The sequence below is a fragment of the Ranitomeya variabilis genome, chromosome 4 (genome assembly GCF_051348905.1).
Source record: "Ranitomeya variabilis isolate aRanVar5 chromosome 4, aRanVar5.hap1, whole genome shotgun sequence".
NCBI classification, from domain to species: domain Eukaryota; kingdom Metazoa; phylum Chordata; class Amphibia; order Anura; family Dendrobatidae; genus Ranitomeya; species Ranitomeya variabilis.
Window position 1 is genome coordinate 566,524,529 of NC_135235.1, and position 17,604 is coordinate 566,542,132.

The 17,604-nt window shown below is 46.6% G+C and overlaps 1 protein-coding gene across 2 annotated transcripts in view; it reads left to right on the forward strand.

Moving 5' to 3' along the window:
- Nucleotides 1-17,604, forward strand: part of PHACTR3 (phosphatase and actin regulator 3) — a 257,076-nt gene that overhangs the window by 91,058 nt on the left and 148,414 nt on the right. For both annotated transcript variants that reach the window (XM_077252829.1, XM_077252831.1), the window contains exons 5-7: nt 1,743-1,928; nt 3,808-4,060; nt 15,762-16,000. In XM_077252829.1, the coding sequence (XP_077108944.1) occupies nt 1,743-1,928; nt 3,808-4,060; nt 15,762-16,000 (678 nt within the window). The remainder of the gene's footprint in view (nt 1-1,742; nt 1,929-3,807; nt 4,061-15,761; nt 16,001-17,604) is intronic.

Here is a 17,604-nt window from a genome sequence, read left to right on the forward strand (position 1 = left end):
CATGCACAGCCCCACTCTCCCCACTTCATCATGTGCAGTCTCCTTTATCCACTAAACTATCATGTGCAGCCCCACTCCCCCTTCATCATGTGCAGCCCCACTCCATCATGTACAGCCCCACTCACCCCCTCACTCCATCATGTGCAGTCTCCTTTAACCCCCAAATTCCATCATGTGCAGCCTCCTTACACCCCCCACTTCATAACTTGCAGTTACCCACCATTAAATTTATTTTATAAAGAAAACAAAAAAGTTTGTCATACTTACCTCACCAGTTGCTCCCCTGCAGTGCCTCTCTGCTTCTAGCATCCGGGTCATGTCGGCGTGTGCGTGAGGATGCCATCGCGCATGCCCAACACCTAACCTGGAAGTATAGAGAACATGAAGGGAGCAGTAGCTGCGCAGCCGTCAAGGTGACAGCCAAGCATAGCTCCTGGCCCCAGCGCAGACGTGTGCCTCAACTGTGATGCAGCTGTGTCTGCTGCCAGCCGTGTCACAGTACAGCAGACATGGCTGCGCACAATTTGCTGTGTGGCTGTAGCCACCACCAGGCAGCCGGCCCTGAACAGCTGCTGGGGGAGCGGCCCGGGGGGCATTTGCCTCTTTGCCACCTGGGCCAGTCAGCCCCTGCTCAGGGGTCTATTACCACCCATGAGTGGGGATGTGACTTTTTGTTTTTCTTATGTGTTTTAAATGTTTTTATGGTAATTTGTGAGGTGATAATAAAGGATTTTCCGATATTGATATTTATATATTTGTGGTTGTGCCTACTCCATCTAGTCTATTCTTTTTCTTGTGTTCACTCATCCTTTCCGTGAGCGCAGCCCACACATCGTGATAATCTCCGCTTTGCCAAGTTTTTAACAGAGACTCTATGAGAACCTACGCTAGGGCTAAATGCACACATAAATTTTTTCTGGGATTTTGAATCGGATCTGCTACAAAATCCACTTAAGGGTATGTGTCCACTTTCAGGATGGCCGGCGGTATGGATGGAGTGGTAAACCCGCTCCGCCCTAAGCCCCGCCCCCTTCTGTGACGCGATGATGCCGGATGTGTTCATTGCACACATCCGGCATCCACCTTTAAAACCTCAGCTTAGACCTACCCTTAATTGCGTTGTATGTGATTACGTATTTGTCATCTTCGGATGCAGCAGCTCAACTGCGATTGAAGTCAATGTGATTTTCGCTGCAGTGCCTGAGTTTGGCCACTACCCAGCTCAGCGGCGGGGGTGGGAGGGGGCGCCATATGTCCGCACCCCATCTCTGACCCCTACAATATTGATTACTTTAAAGATAGACCTGAAATGTACAGTATTAGTCCCAGACAAGCCCTTAAGGTCTAAATAGGCAGCTTTTGCATTTGCCATCCAGCTTATCCTAGCAAACAGCTGAAAATATTTTGGGATGACTTAATAAGATTACAACTGACTGCTAATTTTTTTAAGGGATATTCTGAACCCTTGTATGAACCAGAGAATGTAGAAAAAGTATATCTTGTTCTGGAGTCTATATGTAACAGTATTATGCTTCACTTCGCCTGCGGGGTAGCTGAACACGTGATTTTTGCTTTCCTCACATATTACTGCTCACTGGAGGGGTTCCAGCAGTGATATCCCATCAGCTTCCCTCTGGGGGACCCTCCACTACTTACCAGAAATATTATAAAGAGGGTTAATAAGGACTAGGTAGAATTTTTGGATGCTTCATATTTTCTTATCATGGACCTTGTATCTGCAGGTAAAGCTCAATTGACATTGGAGGAAGATCTGAAAGAGTCAGTGGAGAAAACTTTACAAGCCTTACTGCTCACCGAATCTCTAGAATCCCCTCCACCGGAGAGAAGTATGACTCTCATCAGCAGTCCTCCACTACTTCCAATGCCACAGCCAAAGTCGTCTTCATGGGTGAACCAGTGTTTGGCAGGTACATGACTTCAATCATATAAACCACGGCTAACCGCAGACATACCATTAAAGGGATATTCCAATCTGAGCCTTTCATGTCAGCCGATGAGTGGCTAAAGTGGCCACAAGACATAGTTTGGATCATGAGACTGGCATATCCTTTTCTCATCTTGAATTACATCCTGTATTATACTCCAGAGCTGCACTTACTGCTCTGCTGGTGGAGTCACTGTGTACATACATTACATTACTTATCCTGCTCTGATCCTGAGTTACATCTGTATTATACCCCAGAGCTGCACTCACTATTCTGCTGGTGCAGTCACTGTGTACATACATTACATTACTTATCCTGCACTGATCCTGAGTTACATCTGTATTATACCCCAGAGCTGCACTCACTATTCTGCTGGTGCAGTCACTGTGTACATACATTACATTGCTTATCCTGTACTGATCCTGAGTTACATCCTGTATTATACTCCAGAGCTGCACTCACTATTCTGCTGGTGCAGTCACTGTGTACATACATTACATTGCTTATCCTGTACTGATCCTGAGTTACATCCTGTATTATACTCCAGAGCTGCACTTACTGCTCTGCTGGTGGAGTCACTGTGTACATACATTACATTACTTATCCTGTACTGATCCTGAGTTACATCTGTATTATACCCCAGAGCTGCACTCACTATTCTGCTGGTGCAGTCACTGTGTACATACATTACATTAATTATCCTGTACTGATCCTGAGTTACCTCCTTTATTATACTCCAGAGCTGCACTCACTATTCTGCTGGTGGAGTCACTGTGTACATACATTACATTACTTATCCTGTACTGATCCTGAGTTACATCCTGTATTATACTCCAGAGCTGCACTCACTATTCTGCTGGAGGAGTTACGGTGTACATACATTATATTATTTATCTTGTACTGATCCTGAGTAGAGATGAGCGAATTTGATCGAGTCAGGGCTTATTCGGCAAGCTATAGCTCTTTCCAAATAAGCTGCAGAGGGAACCCAGCTTCCTGGATCGCTCCGACTGATCAGCTGTTCGGCTCTGCAGCTGCATGTGTCGCGGCTGTGTGACAGTCCAATAAACAGGCTCTCCATGCATGTGTTGTGAATGTCACACAGCCGCGACACATGCAGCTGCTTCGCCGGACAACTGATTAGCCGGAGTGATCCAGTGTTTTCTGGATGAACCCAAACTCACAACTTAATGTAAGTCTATGAGTGCCAACACGAGGCCTGAACTATGCTCTCATAGACTTATACTGAGAACTCGTGATTGTTACCGCTGACTTCCCATTAGTGGGCTGAGTAACCAGAGTGGCACTGGGAAGAGCTGAAGATGGTGTCTGGTAAGTATAATACTAGGGGCAGGGAACTTAGATAAGTGGCACCACTCCAGCGCTGAAATAAAAAAACCGCAGGAGCGGTGCTTTAATAGTTTGGGTGAAGAGGACTCACGGATAGAGATGAGTAAATCAATTAATAACTCACATTTTTAAAAATCTCCCCAAAAGAGATTAATGTCACCCCTTGCAACGTGTCCATGTGAGGCCAATCACTGACCTCAACCCCATAAGAAGGGAACACCATCATGGATGACAGGGGAACTGCGGAAATGCCAGCTTAAGAATAGATCAGTATAACATATGCCTTAGGTTTATTACGGTTTAGGTTCTGGAGAGACATCAGAGCATAATAAACTTCTTTTCACTGCAATTGGGACACTTTCAATTCAGTCTGATTTTATTGGGACCGAATCCAATCTGCCGGAAGAATGAAGAGAATCTGGTCACACTTGCATGTGTAATGCGAGTTTCTCGCATTGCTCAATGAAATTTTGCTGGTGCCATCTAATGTTTTTCAATTTCTTTTGTACAGAATTGGAAGAAATCACATCCCCACCCTCCAGCTTCATGAAGAACTCCACCCCTGTCGGATGCTCCCATATCTCAGGACACAGCAATCTCTTCCAGCCATCCAGCCAGAAACCCCCAGAAAGTAGCAGTCAAGTTGTGAAGAACCCCACCCCCACCGGATCTCCTCATCTTCCTGCCATGCATATGCCTTTACCCGCCAGCCGAGTCATTGAGGAACTCCATCGAGCGCTGGCTACAAAACATCGCCAAGACAGGTGGGTACTGCCGAGGGAGACTTGGTGAAAGAGGAGCACAGAGAAGATTCTCCTAAAGGAGTCGTCCTCGGTTCTTTTTCCTGACCTATACTGTTAATCATTTGCATTGCTGAATTATTCCTGCAAAATATTAGTAAGTTATGAGCCTGAGGAAAGATTTTTGGGCACACGACCACCCCACCTTAGTGGCAGGCTTAAATTCATTGATTGTTTTATGTACTTACCCCTCCTTGGTGTCTGATTGTTATTATAGGGACTTCCATCATTTACATCAGACATCCGGGGTTATTTCTCTTGTAGATATTGCTTATAGTATCTTAATATATACTTACCTTGTAATGTCTTCACATCCTGTTCCGTCCATTTGTGTTCAGATCCCAGAATTCCAAGTGATGGAAGTTCACCGACCTTCATACTGGGACACCCAAGTGATGGATGTCTCAATATGGAAACTGCTGGTGGTATCAGCCTCTTGCGCGGTACCACCAGCGGAACACTGCCGCACCACACACACACACACACACACACAAACACACACTGTATATGCCATACGCACCACACACGCACACTGTATATGCCGTATGCAGCCTCTTGCACCAGCGAACACCGTCGCGGAAACGCCGCTGTCAGGATCAGCCGAATGATTAACTGACCACCGCCATCTTTGTACAGGAGGAGCACATGCGCAACTTGAATGTGACCGCCGCTATCTGTCTGCACAAAGATGGTGGCGGTCTGATTTACTGCGCCTGCGCGAATTCCACATAGGCGCAGTGAATCATTCAGCTGGTCCCGGCGGCAGATGCTTGACGTGTCTACAGGCAGAGGAAGCCGGTCACATTAAAGGGGTTTTCCCACAAGCGAAAGTTCATTTTTAAATATGTCTGTGTCTGACCATGTACGGAGCATAGCACATCTCCTGGGCAGGGGAGGAAGCAAAAGACAATACTGACATTACAGCAGGAGATCACAGAGGATTCATTTTGTGAGGTAAAATATTTCACTGACTGTTTGAAACAATATTTACCTCACAAAATGTATCCTCTGCGATCTCCTGCTGTAATGTCAGTATTAGTGGTGGAGAGAGAGCAGACAAGGGGAAGAGCACATGGGGTACACAGGTCAAAGAAGAGAAGACATCAGATGGGGGACAGAGAAAGCGCACAGGTGTGAGAGAGACAGAGCAAGGGGGACACAGCTCAAACAAGACAGCACAGGAAGGAGAGAGATGGAGCGCCCTACCAAGGCAGCGGGGTACTCGGTACCGGGTCCGGTCTTAAAGGGGATGTCACGGTGGCTGCGACCCGGTCCGTGGCCCTGGGCATCCAATTAAAGGGGAAGGTCTTTTAACAGAATTTGTAATGTTTATGTTTGTGACGCCACCTGTGGTTTTCGGTCAGTGGGGACCGATGCTGCTTAAAGGGGTCCTCTGGGGTGATGGTATGCAGCAAGATGGTGACGCTTCCCACAGGTGAAGCGGGGTCCCCAGGGCTTCCCAAGTGTATGGCAAGATGGTGTAAGCCGATAAATGAGCAGAGAACAAGGACACAGGTTTACAAAGTCTTTACCTGGTTTACTGATGGTAGTAGTAGTCCTCAGTCCAGGGTACCAAGTGCAGGGTAGCTGTGGTCCGGCCGGCTTGGAGGCAATAGGAGATCCCTCTCCCAGGTGAGGTCCGTAAGCCTTTCCTACTTGCGCTGTTTAGTTGGTTAGGTCCCTGCCGCTTGAAGCTCAGTGCAAGTCCCCTCTCTCCTGTCCTAAGACAGATGTCTGTACGATAGGCAGTTCGAGCCAGTTTATAGGGACTCTATCATGCCCTGGGCCCTAAAGCTACTGCTTCACCTCAGACTTGATGCAGTCAGTTGACATACAGTCCTATGCCCTGCGGTTCTGCTAAGTGTCCTAGAGTCCCACTATAGCCTCGGGCTCCCGGTACCCGGTTCTGCGCTCTGGCTCCCAGGGTGTCCTTCCGCTGATCCCCTGCTGAGCCTCTTTCTCCTCTGTGCTTCTTCCCTCTAAGCTCCTCCACAATTCAACTCTCCTTCTGCTTCTCACTCTTTCCAGGGGTAGCATCTCCCTCGTGGCTACTCGGCCCCTACGCCTGCTCTCGACGTCCTTTTACTCTCCTCTCCTCTCTCAGACTGGCTAGCTCCTCCTCCAGACCAGGAAACATAAAGTCTAAGGAAGCTCCCCTGAATCTAAGGAGCTCCCCCTCCTGGCCTAGATTCAAATGTGTTGAATGTGAGTGCCTTACCTGATAGAAAGAATCTCCCTTGCCTCCAAGCGTGACATCACCCTCCCCGAAAGGAAGGCAACATCACTGCAACAACCGGTTCCCTGGAGTGTTGCGCTCCCCCCGTTAACTCGAGTACTCCCGGACTGGGAAAAAGAAAACATAAACAGTAGGTTACAATTAGACATGCAGAACATTTTTGAATGCTATGCTAAAGAACAAATATAACAAACTAATATAAACTTTGACTTCCCTTGTCGGGAGGAATTAATACTGAACGTTGCAAATATTTTAGAACCAATATATTAACTTTCAAATATATATATACATATATATATATATATATATATATATATATATATATATATATATATATATACATACTATCATAGACTATGCAATTACCCTCTAAGGGTACACTATCATCTAAACTAAAGTGCTGCACTCCACGTGTCTATCAACTACCTTTTCAGGTATACTATCTCGCATATATCTTATTTTATTTCAAAAGTGCAAAACTCTCTCTAGCTAATTCTCTAACATATCAAAAATTAATTCTTAACTTTTCTCAATACTGAGGTAGTGCAATTGTTTCATTCAAGCTAATATTCAAGTCCAACAATAACATTCTAGAACAGCAGCAACGATGTGAGGGACCTGTTATCAACCCCCAACGTAGTTCTTGGGCGGGCTACAAGGCATATTCAGACCCAATGTTCTGCAGCACCAACGGGTTTTGCTTCAGGTCTCAATAGAAACAATTAACAATTAAAGGCAACTTTGGGAACCATTCCTTTAAGGGTTCCATGCAAAACAAGTAGAAAGCACCTAAGGAGGTGCCAACTATATACAGTAAAGTCTTGATCATGCTCAGTTCACGATTCTGCAGTTCTTTGAATCAAATAACTGAACGGTTAACGGTAACCTGGCCAGGTTAAACAAAACTTTCAAACTTTCATATCAGTCCACAGTCACTTAATTTATTCAGATTTAAGGCTTTTTCTTCCAAGGTAGTACCTGTGCATTTGGACGTTTGCCAGGAACAACATAGAGTTCATCAATACTCAAAATGGGAGTTTGGATGCTCCTGGTATTTTGTGCATTTTCAGTTTCATGGCTAGCTCTCCTATTCTGCTCTTTAGCCTGCAGGTCTTTCTCTTTTACAGCTCTGCTCTGGAGATCCCGCTCTCAGTCCTCCTGCTCCTGCTTGCATGCCTGCTCCTGGCGATACTCCCTCTGGCTGATGACTTCTAGATGTTCTCCCTCAGCCTGGTTCTCCCTGGGGAACCCAATTAGGTCGGTGCCAGAGTGCTTCCACCGGAAGGTCACCCATTCCCCGTGTACGTCTGGAGCCTCCCTCGTCAGCTGTAGCAAGGCTTTGACGGTTTGTAATGTCTCCCAGGGCCGTTCCCACTCGAGAAGGCAACACACCCGGCCAGGTGGTAGTGGTGGCGGGGCATCTACGGGCCCTAGCAGGGTGTCTTCGGCTACCGCGGCAGGGTCAGTTTTCTCACCTGCTGCTGCGTCGTCTCCGGTGCCGCGCTCCTCCACTGCAGGCTGGGGTCCTGTAGACTGGTTGCGTGGAACCAGGACCGCCGGAGCTGACGGCACCACTCCTCCACTTCTGCGCTGAGAACTTCCGGGTTCATCAGTGACGGTGGAGCCTCCTCATCTTCCAATTGGCTGGGACAGCTGCAGGCTTTCTCCCCCTCCTCCGGGTGACCTCTGCTCGCCATCTTGCCAACCAGGTTCTCCTCAGCATCTTCCTGTTGGTTCTGCTGCTCCTCCTTTCGTGGGCTGTTTCTTCTTCTTCTCCCGCCATCCCAGACTAGGAGGCGGACCTCTTTCGCTGATGGGCATATTTCCCGGACATAATAGTATCTGTGATGGGCGGCCATAATTTCCGCGCTATTTTTCCAAGCTCCGCCCAAGACAACACGCCCCAGTCCTCCTGCACGCCACATGGTGCTGTAATGGCGGCGGTTTTGGCGGTATTTTACAGTTCACAAGTCACATAGTTAGGCACAGTCTCTAAGGCGCACATGACCCACTTCGCTGGGTTGGTTGTTGTGAAATTGGATTTTGGGCTCCCCCGGTGGCCACTGGTGGAATTGAACTGGTGTGCATCATCCCCTCTGTTCACCTGTTTCCATCAGGATGTGGGAGTCGCTATTTAACCTTGCTCCTCTGTCACTTCCATGCCGGTCAACATTGTAATCAGAAGCCTTTCTGTGCATGTTCCTGCTACTAGACAACTCCCAGCTAAGTTGGACTTTTGTCCTCGTTTGTTTTTGCATTTTGTTCCAGTTCACAGCTGTAGTTTCGTTTCTGTGTCTGGAAAGCTCTTGTGATCTGAAATTGCCACTCTGATGTTATGAGTTAATACTAGAGTCTTAAAGTAATTTCAGGATGGTATTTTGATAGGGTTTTCAGCTGACCATGAAAGTGCCCTTTCTGTCTTCCTGCTATCTAGTAAGCGGACCTCAATTTTGCTAAACCTATTTTCATACTACGTTTGTCATTTCATCTAAAATCACCGCCAATATATGTGGGGGCCTCTGTCAGCCTATCGGGGAAATTTCTCTAGAGGTGAGCCAGGACTATATTTTCCTCTGCCAGGATTAGTTAGTCCTCCGGCCGGCGCTGGGCGTCTAGGGATAAAAACGTAGGCAACGCTACCCGGCTACTGTTAGTTGTGCGGCAGGTTTAGTTCATGGTCAGTTTAGTTTCCATCCTTCCAAGAGCTAGTACTCATGTTTGCTGGGCTATGTTCTCTTGCCATTGAGAACCATAACAGTTTGACCGGCCTCAAAGGGTTAAATTAATTGACAGAGAAAGGAGAGAAAAGAGAAGTCTGCTGAAGATTTTTTTTTTTTTTTTTTTTTTTCCCCTTCCCTTCAGTTCTGAGTGTGCTTGTAATTGAATCTCTTGCAAGTCTGCCTATATTGCAGCCTTTCTCTTTCTCTCTCTCCTTCTAATCCTGGAATGGCTCTGTGTTCACCTGTTTAAAATGGATATTCAGAGTTTAGCTGCAGGTTTGAATAATCTCACCACGAAAGTTCAAAATTTACAAGATTTTGTTGTTCATGTTCCTATATCTGAACCTAGAATTCCTTTGCCTGAATTTTTCTCGGGGAATAGATCTTGCTTTCAAAATTTCAAAAATAATTGCAAGTTGTTTTTGTCCCTGAAATCTCGCTCTGCTGGAGATCCTGCTCAGCAGGTCAGGATTGTGATTTCCTTGCTCCGGGGCGACCCTCAGGATTGGGCTTTTGCATTGGCTCCAGGGGATCCTGCGTTGCTCAATGTGGATGCGTTTTTTCTGGCCTTAGGGTTGCTTTATGAGGAACCTCAGTTAGAGCTTCAGGCGGAAAAGGCCTTGATGTCCCTATCTCAGGGGCAAGACGAAGCTGAAATATACTGCCAGAAATTCCGTAAATGGGCTGTGCTTACTCAGTGGAATGAGTGCGCCCTGGCGGCGAATTTCAGAGAGGGTCTCTCTGATGCCATTAAGGATGTTATGGTGGGGTTCCCTGTGCCTGCGGGTCTGAATGAGTCCATGACAATGGCTATCCAGATCGATAGGCGTCTGCGGGAGCGCAAACCTGTGCACCATTTGGCGGTGTCTACTGAGAAGACGCCAGAGAATATGCAATGTGATAGAATTCTGTCCAGAAGTGAACGGCAGAATTTAAGACGAAAAAATGGGTTGTGCTTCTATTGCGGTGATTCAACTCATGTTATATCAGCATGCTCTAAGCGTACTAAGAAGCTTGATAAGTCTGTTTCAATTGGCACTTTACAGTCTAAGTTTATTCTATCTGTGACCCTGATTTGTTCTTTATCATCTATTACCGCGGATGCCTATGTCGACTCTGGCGCCGCTTTGAGTCTTATGGATTGGTCCTTTGCCAAACGCTGTGGGTATGATTTGGAGCCTCTTGAAACTCCTATACCCCTGAAGGGGATTGACTCCACCCCATTGGCTAGTAATAAACCACAATACTGGACACAAGTAACTATGCGGATTAATCCGGATCATCAGGAGATTATTCGCTTTCTTGTGCTGTATAACCTACATGATGTGTTGGTGCTTGGATTGCCATGGCTGCAATCTCATAACCCAGTCCTTGACTGGAAAGCTATGTCTGTGTTAAGCTGGGGATGTAAGGGGACGCATGGGGACGTACCTTTGGTTTCCATTTCATCATCTATTTCCTCTGAGATTTCTGAATTCTTGACTGAATATCGTGACGTTTTTGAAGAACCTAAGCTTGGTTCATTACCTCCGCACCGGGAGTGCGATTGTGCCATAGATTTGATTCCGGGTAGTAAATACCCTAAGGGTCGTTTATTTAATCTGTCTGTGCCTGAACATGCTGCTATGCGAGAATATATAAAGGAGTCCCTGGAAAAGGGACATATTCGTCCTTCGTCATCTCCCTTAGGAGCCGGTTTTTTCTTTGTGGCTAAGAAAGATGGCTCTTTGAGACCGTGTATTGATTATCGGCTTTTGAATAAAATCACGGTTAAATATCAATATCCGTTGCCACTGCTGACTGATTTGTTTGCTCGCATAAAGGGGGCCAAGTGGTTCTCTAAGATAGATCTCCGTGGGGCGTATAATTTGGTGCGAATTAAGCAGGGGGATGAGTGGAAGACCGCATTTAATACGCCCGAGGGCCACTTTGAGTATTTGGTGATGCCTTTTGGTCTTTCAAATGCCCCTTCAGTCTTTCAGTCCTTTATGCATGACATTTTCCGTGATTATTTGGATAAATTTATGATTGTGTATCTGGATGATATTTTGATTTTTTCGGATGACTGGGACTCTCATGTCCAGCAGGTCAGGAGGGTTTTTCAGGTTTTGCGGTCTAATTCCTTGTGTGTGAAGGGTTCTAAGTGCGTTTTTGGGGTTCAAAAGATTTCCTTTTTGGGATATATTTTTTCCCCCTCTTCCATCGAGATGGATCCTGTCAAGGTTCAGGCTATTTGTGATTGGACGCAACCCTCTTCTCTTAAGAGTCTTCAGAAATTTTTGGGCTTTGCTAACTTTTATCGTCGATTTATTGCTGGTTTTTCTGATGTTGTTAAACCATTGACTGATTTGACTAAGAAGGGTGCTGATGTTGCTGATTGGTCCCCTGCTGCTGTGGAGGCCTTTCGGGAGCTTAAGCGCCGCTTTTCTTCCGCCCCTGTGTTGCGTCAGCCTGATGTTGCTCTTCCTTTTCAGGTTGAGGTCGACGCTTCTGAAATCGGAGCTGGGGCAGTTTTGTCGCAGAGAAGTTCCGATTGTTCCGTGATGAGACCTTGTGCCTTTTTCTCGCGTAAATTTTCGCCCGCCGAGCGGAATTATGATGTTGGGAATCGGGAGCTTTTGGCCATGAAGTGGGCTTTTGAGGAGTGGCGTCATTGGCTTGAGGGGGCTAGACATCAGGTGGTGGTATTGACTGACCACAAAAATCTAATTTATCTTGAGTCCGCCAGACGCCTGAATCCTAGACAGGCGCGCTGGTCGTTGTTTTTCTCTCGGTTTAATTTTGTGGTGTCCTACCTGCCGGGTTCTAAGAATGTTAAGGCGGATGCCCTTTCTAGGAGTTTTGAGCCTGACTCCCCTGGTAACTCTGAACCTACAGGTATCCTTAAGGATGGAGTGATATTGTCTGCCGTTTCTCCAGACCTGCGGCGGGCCTTGCAGGAGTTTCAGGCGGATAGACCTGATCGTTGCCCACCTGGTAGACTGTTTGTTCCTGATGATTGGACCAGTAAAGTCATTTCTGAGGTTCATTCTTCTGCGTTGACAGGTCATCCTGGAATCTTTGGTACCAGGGATTTGGTGGCAAGGTCCTTCTGGTGGCCTTCCCTGTCTCGAGATGTGCGAGGCTTTGTGCAGTCTTGTGACGTTTGTGCTCGGGCCAAGCCTTGTTGTTCTCGGGCTAGTGGATTGTTGTTGCCCTTGCCTATCCCGAAGAGGCCCTGGACGCACATCTCGATGGATTTTATTTCGGATCTTCCTGTTTCTCAGAAGATGTCTGTCATCTGGGTGGTGTGTGACCGTTTCTCTAAGATGGTCCATTTGGTTCCCCTGCCTAAGTTGCCTTCTTCTTCCGAGTTGGTTCCTCTGTTTTTTCAAAATGTGGTCCGTTTGCATGGTATTCCGGAGAATATCGTTTCTGACAGAGGAACCCAATTCGTGTCTAGATTTTGGCGAGCATTCTGTGCTAGGATGGGCATAGATTTGTCTTTCTCGTCTGCTTTCCATCCTCAGACAAATGGCCAGACCGAGCGGACGAATCAGACCTTGGAGACATATTTGAGGTGTTTTGTGTCTGCAGATCAGGATGATTGGGTTGCTTTTTTGCCTTTAGCGGAGTTTGCCCTCAATAATCGGGCCAGCTCTGCCACCTTGGTGTCTCCTTTTTTCTGTAATTCGGGGTTTCATCCTCGATTTTCTTCTGGTCAGGTGGAATCTTCGGATTGTCCTGGAGTGGATGCTGTGGTGGAGAGGTTGCATCAGATTTGGGGGCAGGTAGTGGACAATTTGAAGTTGTCCCAGGAGAGGACTCAGCTTTTTGCCAACCGCCGGCGTCGGGTTGGTCCTCGGCTTTGTGTTGGGGACTTGGTGTGGTTGTCTTCTCGTTTTGTCCCTATGAGGGTTTCTTCTCCTAAATTTAAGCCTCGGTTCATCGGCCCGTACAAGATATTGGAGATTCTTAACCCTGTGTCCGTTTGGACCTCCCTGCATCTTTTTCTATTCATAATGTTTTTCATCGGTCATTGTTGCGCAGGTATGAGGTACCGGTTGTGCCTTCCGTTGAGCCTCCTGCTCCGGTGTTGGTTGAGGGCGAGTTGGAGTACGTTGTGGAAAAAATCTTGGACTCCCGTGTTTCCAGACGGAAACTCCAGTATCTGGTGAAATGGAAGGGATACGGTCAGGAGGATAATTCTTGGGTGACTGCCTCTGATGTTCATGCCTCCGATCTGGTCCGTGCCTTTCATAGGGCTCATCCTGATCGCCCTGGTGGTTCTGGTGAGGGTTCGGTGCCCCCTCCTTGAGGGGGGGTACTGTTGTGAAATTGGATTTTGGGCTCCCCCGGTGGCCACTGGTGGAATTGAACTGGTGTGCATCATCCCCTCTGTTCACCTGTTTCCATCAGGATGTGGGAGTCGCTATTTAACCTTGCTCCTCTGTCACTTCCATGCCGGTCAACATTGTAATCAGAAGCCTTTCTGTGCATGTTCCTGCTACTAGACAACTCCCAGCTAAGTTGGACTTTTGTCCTCGTTTGTTTTTGCATTTTGTTCCAGTTCACAGCTGTAGTTTCGTTTCTGTGTCTGGAAAGCTCTTGTGATCTGAAATTGCCACTCTGATGTTATGAGTTAATACTAGAGTCTTAAAGTAATTTCAGGATGGTATTTTGATAGGGTTTTCAGCTGACCATGAAAGTGCCCTTTCTGTCTTCCTGCTATCTAGTAAGCGGACCTCAATTTTGCTAAACCTATTTTCATACTACGTTTGTCATTTCATCTAAAATCACCGCCAATATATGTGGGGGCCTCTGTCAGCCTATCGGGGAAATTTCTCTAGAGGTGAGCCAGGACTATATTTTCCTCTGCCAGGATTAGTTAGTCCTCCGGCCGGCGCTGGGCGTCTAGGGATAAAAACGTAGGCAACGCTACCCGGCTACTGTTAGTTGTGCGGCAGGTTTAGTTCATGGTCAGTTTAGTTTCCATCCTTCCAAGAGCTAGTACTCATGTTTGCTGGGCTATGTTCTCTTGCCATTGAGAACCATAACAGTTGGTCCATCCTGTTCGTGACGCCAAGTTGGAGCGCCCTGTGCAGCGGAGTACTCGGTACCGGGTCCGGTCTTAAAGGGGATGTCACAGTGGCTGCGACCCGATCCATGGCCCTGGGCGTCCAATTAAAGGGGAAGGTCTTTTAAGGGAATTTGTAATGTCTATGTTTGTGACGCCACCTGTGGTTTTCGGTCAGTGGGGACCGATGCTGCTTAAAGGTGTCCTCTGGGGTGATGGTATGCAGCAAGATGGTGACGCTTCCCACAGGTGAAGCGGGGTCCCCAGGGCTTCCCAAGTGTATGGCAAGATGGTGTAAGCCGATAAATGTGCAAAATAAGAGGACACAGGTTTACAAAGTCTTTACCTGGTTTACTGATGGTAGTAGTAGTCCTCAGTCCAGGGTACCAAGTGCAGGGTAGCTGTGGTCCGGCCGGCTTGGAGGCAATAGGAGATCCCTCTCCCAGGTGAGGTCCGTAAGCCTTTCCTACTTGCGCTGTTTAGTTGGTTAGGTCCCTGTCGCTTGAAGCTCAGTGCAAGTCCCCTCTCTCCTGTCCTAAGACAGATGTCTGTACAATAGGCAGTTCAAGCCTGTTTATAGGGACTCTATCATGCCCCGGGCTCTAAAGTTACTGCTTCACCTCAGACTTTATGCAGGCAATTGACATACATTCCTATGCCCTGCGGTTCTGCTAAGTATCCTAGAGTCCCACTATAGCCTCGGGTTCCCGGTATCCGGTTCTGCGCTCTGGCTCCCAGGGTGTCCTTCCGCTGTTCCCCTGCTGAGCCTCTTTCTCCTCTGTGCTTCTTCCCTCTAAGCTCCTCCACAATTCAACTCTCCTTCTGCTTCTCACTCTTTCCAGAGGTAGCAGCTCCCTCGTGGCTGCTCGGCCCCTACGTCTGCTCCAGATGTCCTTCTACTCTCCTCTCCTCTGTCAGACTGGCTAGCTCCTCCTCCATACCAGGAAACATAAAGTCTAAGGAAGCTCACCTGAATCGGGGTCCTGAGCTCCCCCTCCTGGCCTAGATTCAGATGTGTTGAATGTGAGTGCCTTACCTGATAGAAAGAATCTCCCTTGCCTCCAAGCGTGATATCACCCTCCCCAAAAGGAAGGCAACATCACTGCAACATCCGGTTCCCTGGGGTGTTGCAGAGACAGCAAACAAGGTGGATAGCACATGGGGTAGGCAGGTCAAAGAAGAGAGCAGAGACGGGAGAAGTCAGCACATGGGGAAAGATAGAGTGGATAGGTGGGTGAGCACATGGGGGGAGAGATTCTCAACGCTGCAAAGCCTGCCCCCATCGTGACATTACCGCCCTCCCAATGCGATAGCATCGGGCCTCCATCTAGCTCTTCTGTATTTGCTGTACTATGATAATTAGCCCCCCATTCAGTTACTTCCAAAAAGCCAAACAAGCAAAACTGCTGTGTAAAGTATGAATGAATGATAGAGAAGAAATTTGAACGTCAAATGAGGAAAGAGGTGGACTTTAGACTAACGTAGGCTCCCATTAGATAATGCAGTCTCTGGTCATAGGTGTCCCTGTCTGACACAGTGTATAAGCTTTGGAGTGCTTCTCTAACCAGACAATTTAAGAAGCAGATATAGGATTTTAAGACCATGAAGGAATATAGAGCATTACAAATACATTTTCTTTGTACCTTTTTCCAGCTTTCATAGTCGAGATGTGAAATCTTCTCCAAAGAAGAGGATAGATTTCCGAACATCACGACCCTCTAGTGTGGATAAGGGCCGAGAAGGGGTAATGAATAACGGAGACTCGGAGAATAAATGTGGCTCCATCAAGGAAGCTGAGGAAAACAAAGAAAACTTGATCAGGGATTCCAGCCATAAAGACGATGTGCTGTTATATGAGGATGAGGACGAGCTCAACAACTCAGTTATCTCTGGTGAGAATGGAGAATGGCATCATGTGTATTGCCACCTGAAATCTCATATAGTATTGACCCCATTCATAATAATAGTAATAATAATCTTTATTGTTATATAGTGCCAACATTCCGCAGCGCTTTACAGTTTGCACACATTATCATCGCTGGTCCCGATTGGGCTCACAATCTAAATTCCCTATCGGTATGTCTATATCCAAAGCTGCTTCAAAATTTTCAAAATTTTCATGAAATGTCTGCTTTATGTATGTACAGAGCATGCTCTGCTGCACAGAGAAATGTATTGCTGATCTCAAACTACATTTTTCAAATCTGAACCTTTGAATTTACTACTAAAAAAGAAACATTAAAAAATCCATGCAGCTACCACTAGGGGGAGAGATCAGCATAGGAATTTGTACTGCTCTATGGGAGCTATATAATATGTAATGCAGTGTGCGCCCCCTTGTAGCAGTTGCAGGTAACTTCTGTGATAGTGTCGTGTAGTTACAGACTGCAGTTACAAGTGCTTCTTGTTAATGTATTTCAGTTCTTCAATGCAAAAAGTGAATCTCATATATTATATAGAGTCACTACATACTGAGTGATCTATTTCAAGTGTTTATTTCTGTTAATGTTGATGATTATGGCTTACAGCCAATGAAAACCCAAAAGTCATTATCTCAGTAAATTAGAATACTTTACAACACCGGCTTGAAAAATGATTTTAAAATCTGAATAGTTGGCCTACTGAAATGTATGTTCAGTAAATGCACTCAATACTTGGTCGGGGATCCTTTTGCATCAATTACTGCATCAATGTGGCGTAGCATGGAGGCAATCAGCCTGTGGCACTGCTGAGGTGTAATGGAAGCCCAGGTTGTTTTGATAGCAACCTTCAGCTCATCTGCATTGTTGGGTCTGATGTCTCTCATCTTCCTCTCGACAATACTCCATAGATTTTCTATAAGGTTAAGGTCGGGCGAGTTTGCTGATCAAGCACAGTGATACTGTTGTTTTTAAACCAGGTATTGGTACTTTTGGCAGTGTGTACAGGTGCCAAGTCCTGCTGGAGAATGAAATTTCTATCTCCAAAAAGCTTGTCGGCAGAGGGAAGAATGAAGTGCTCTAAAATTTCCTGGTAGATGGCAATGCTGACTTTGGTCTTGATAAAACACAGTGGACCTACACCAGCAGATGACATGGCTCCTCAAACCATCACTGATTGTGGAAACTTCACACTAGACCTCAAGCAGTTTGGATTGTGGCCTCTCCACTCTTCCTCCAGACTCTGGGACCTTGATTTCCAAATGAAATGCAACATTTACTTTAATGTGAAAACAACACCTGGGACCACTGAGCAACAGTCCAGTTCTTTTTCTCCTTGGCCCAGGTAAGATACTTCTGGCGTTGTCTATTGGTCATGAGTGGCTTGACACAAGGAATGCGACACTTGTAGCCCATGTCCTAGATACATCTGTGTGTGGTGGCTCTTAAAGCAATGAGTCCAGCAGCAGTCCACTCCTTGTGAATCTCCAAATTTTTGAATGGCCTTTTCTTAACAATCCTTATACGGCTGCGGTTATCCCAGTTGCTTGTGGACCTTTTTATACCACACTTTTTCC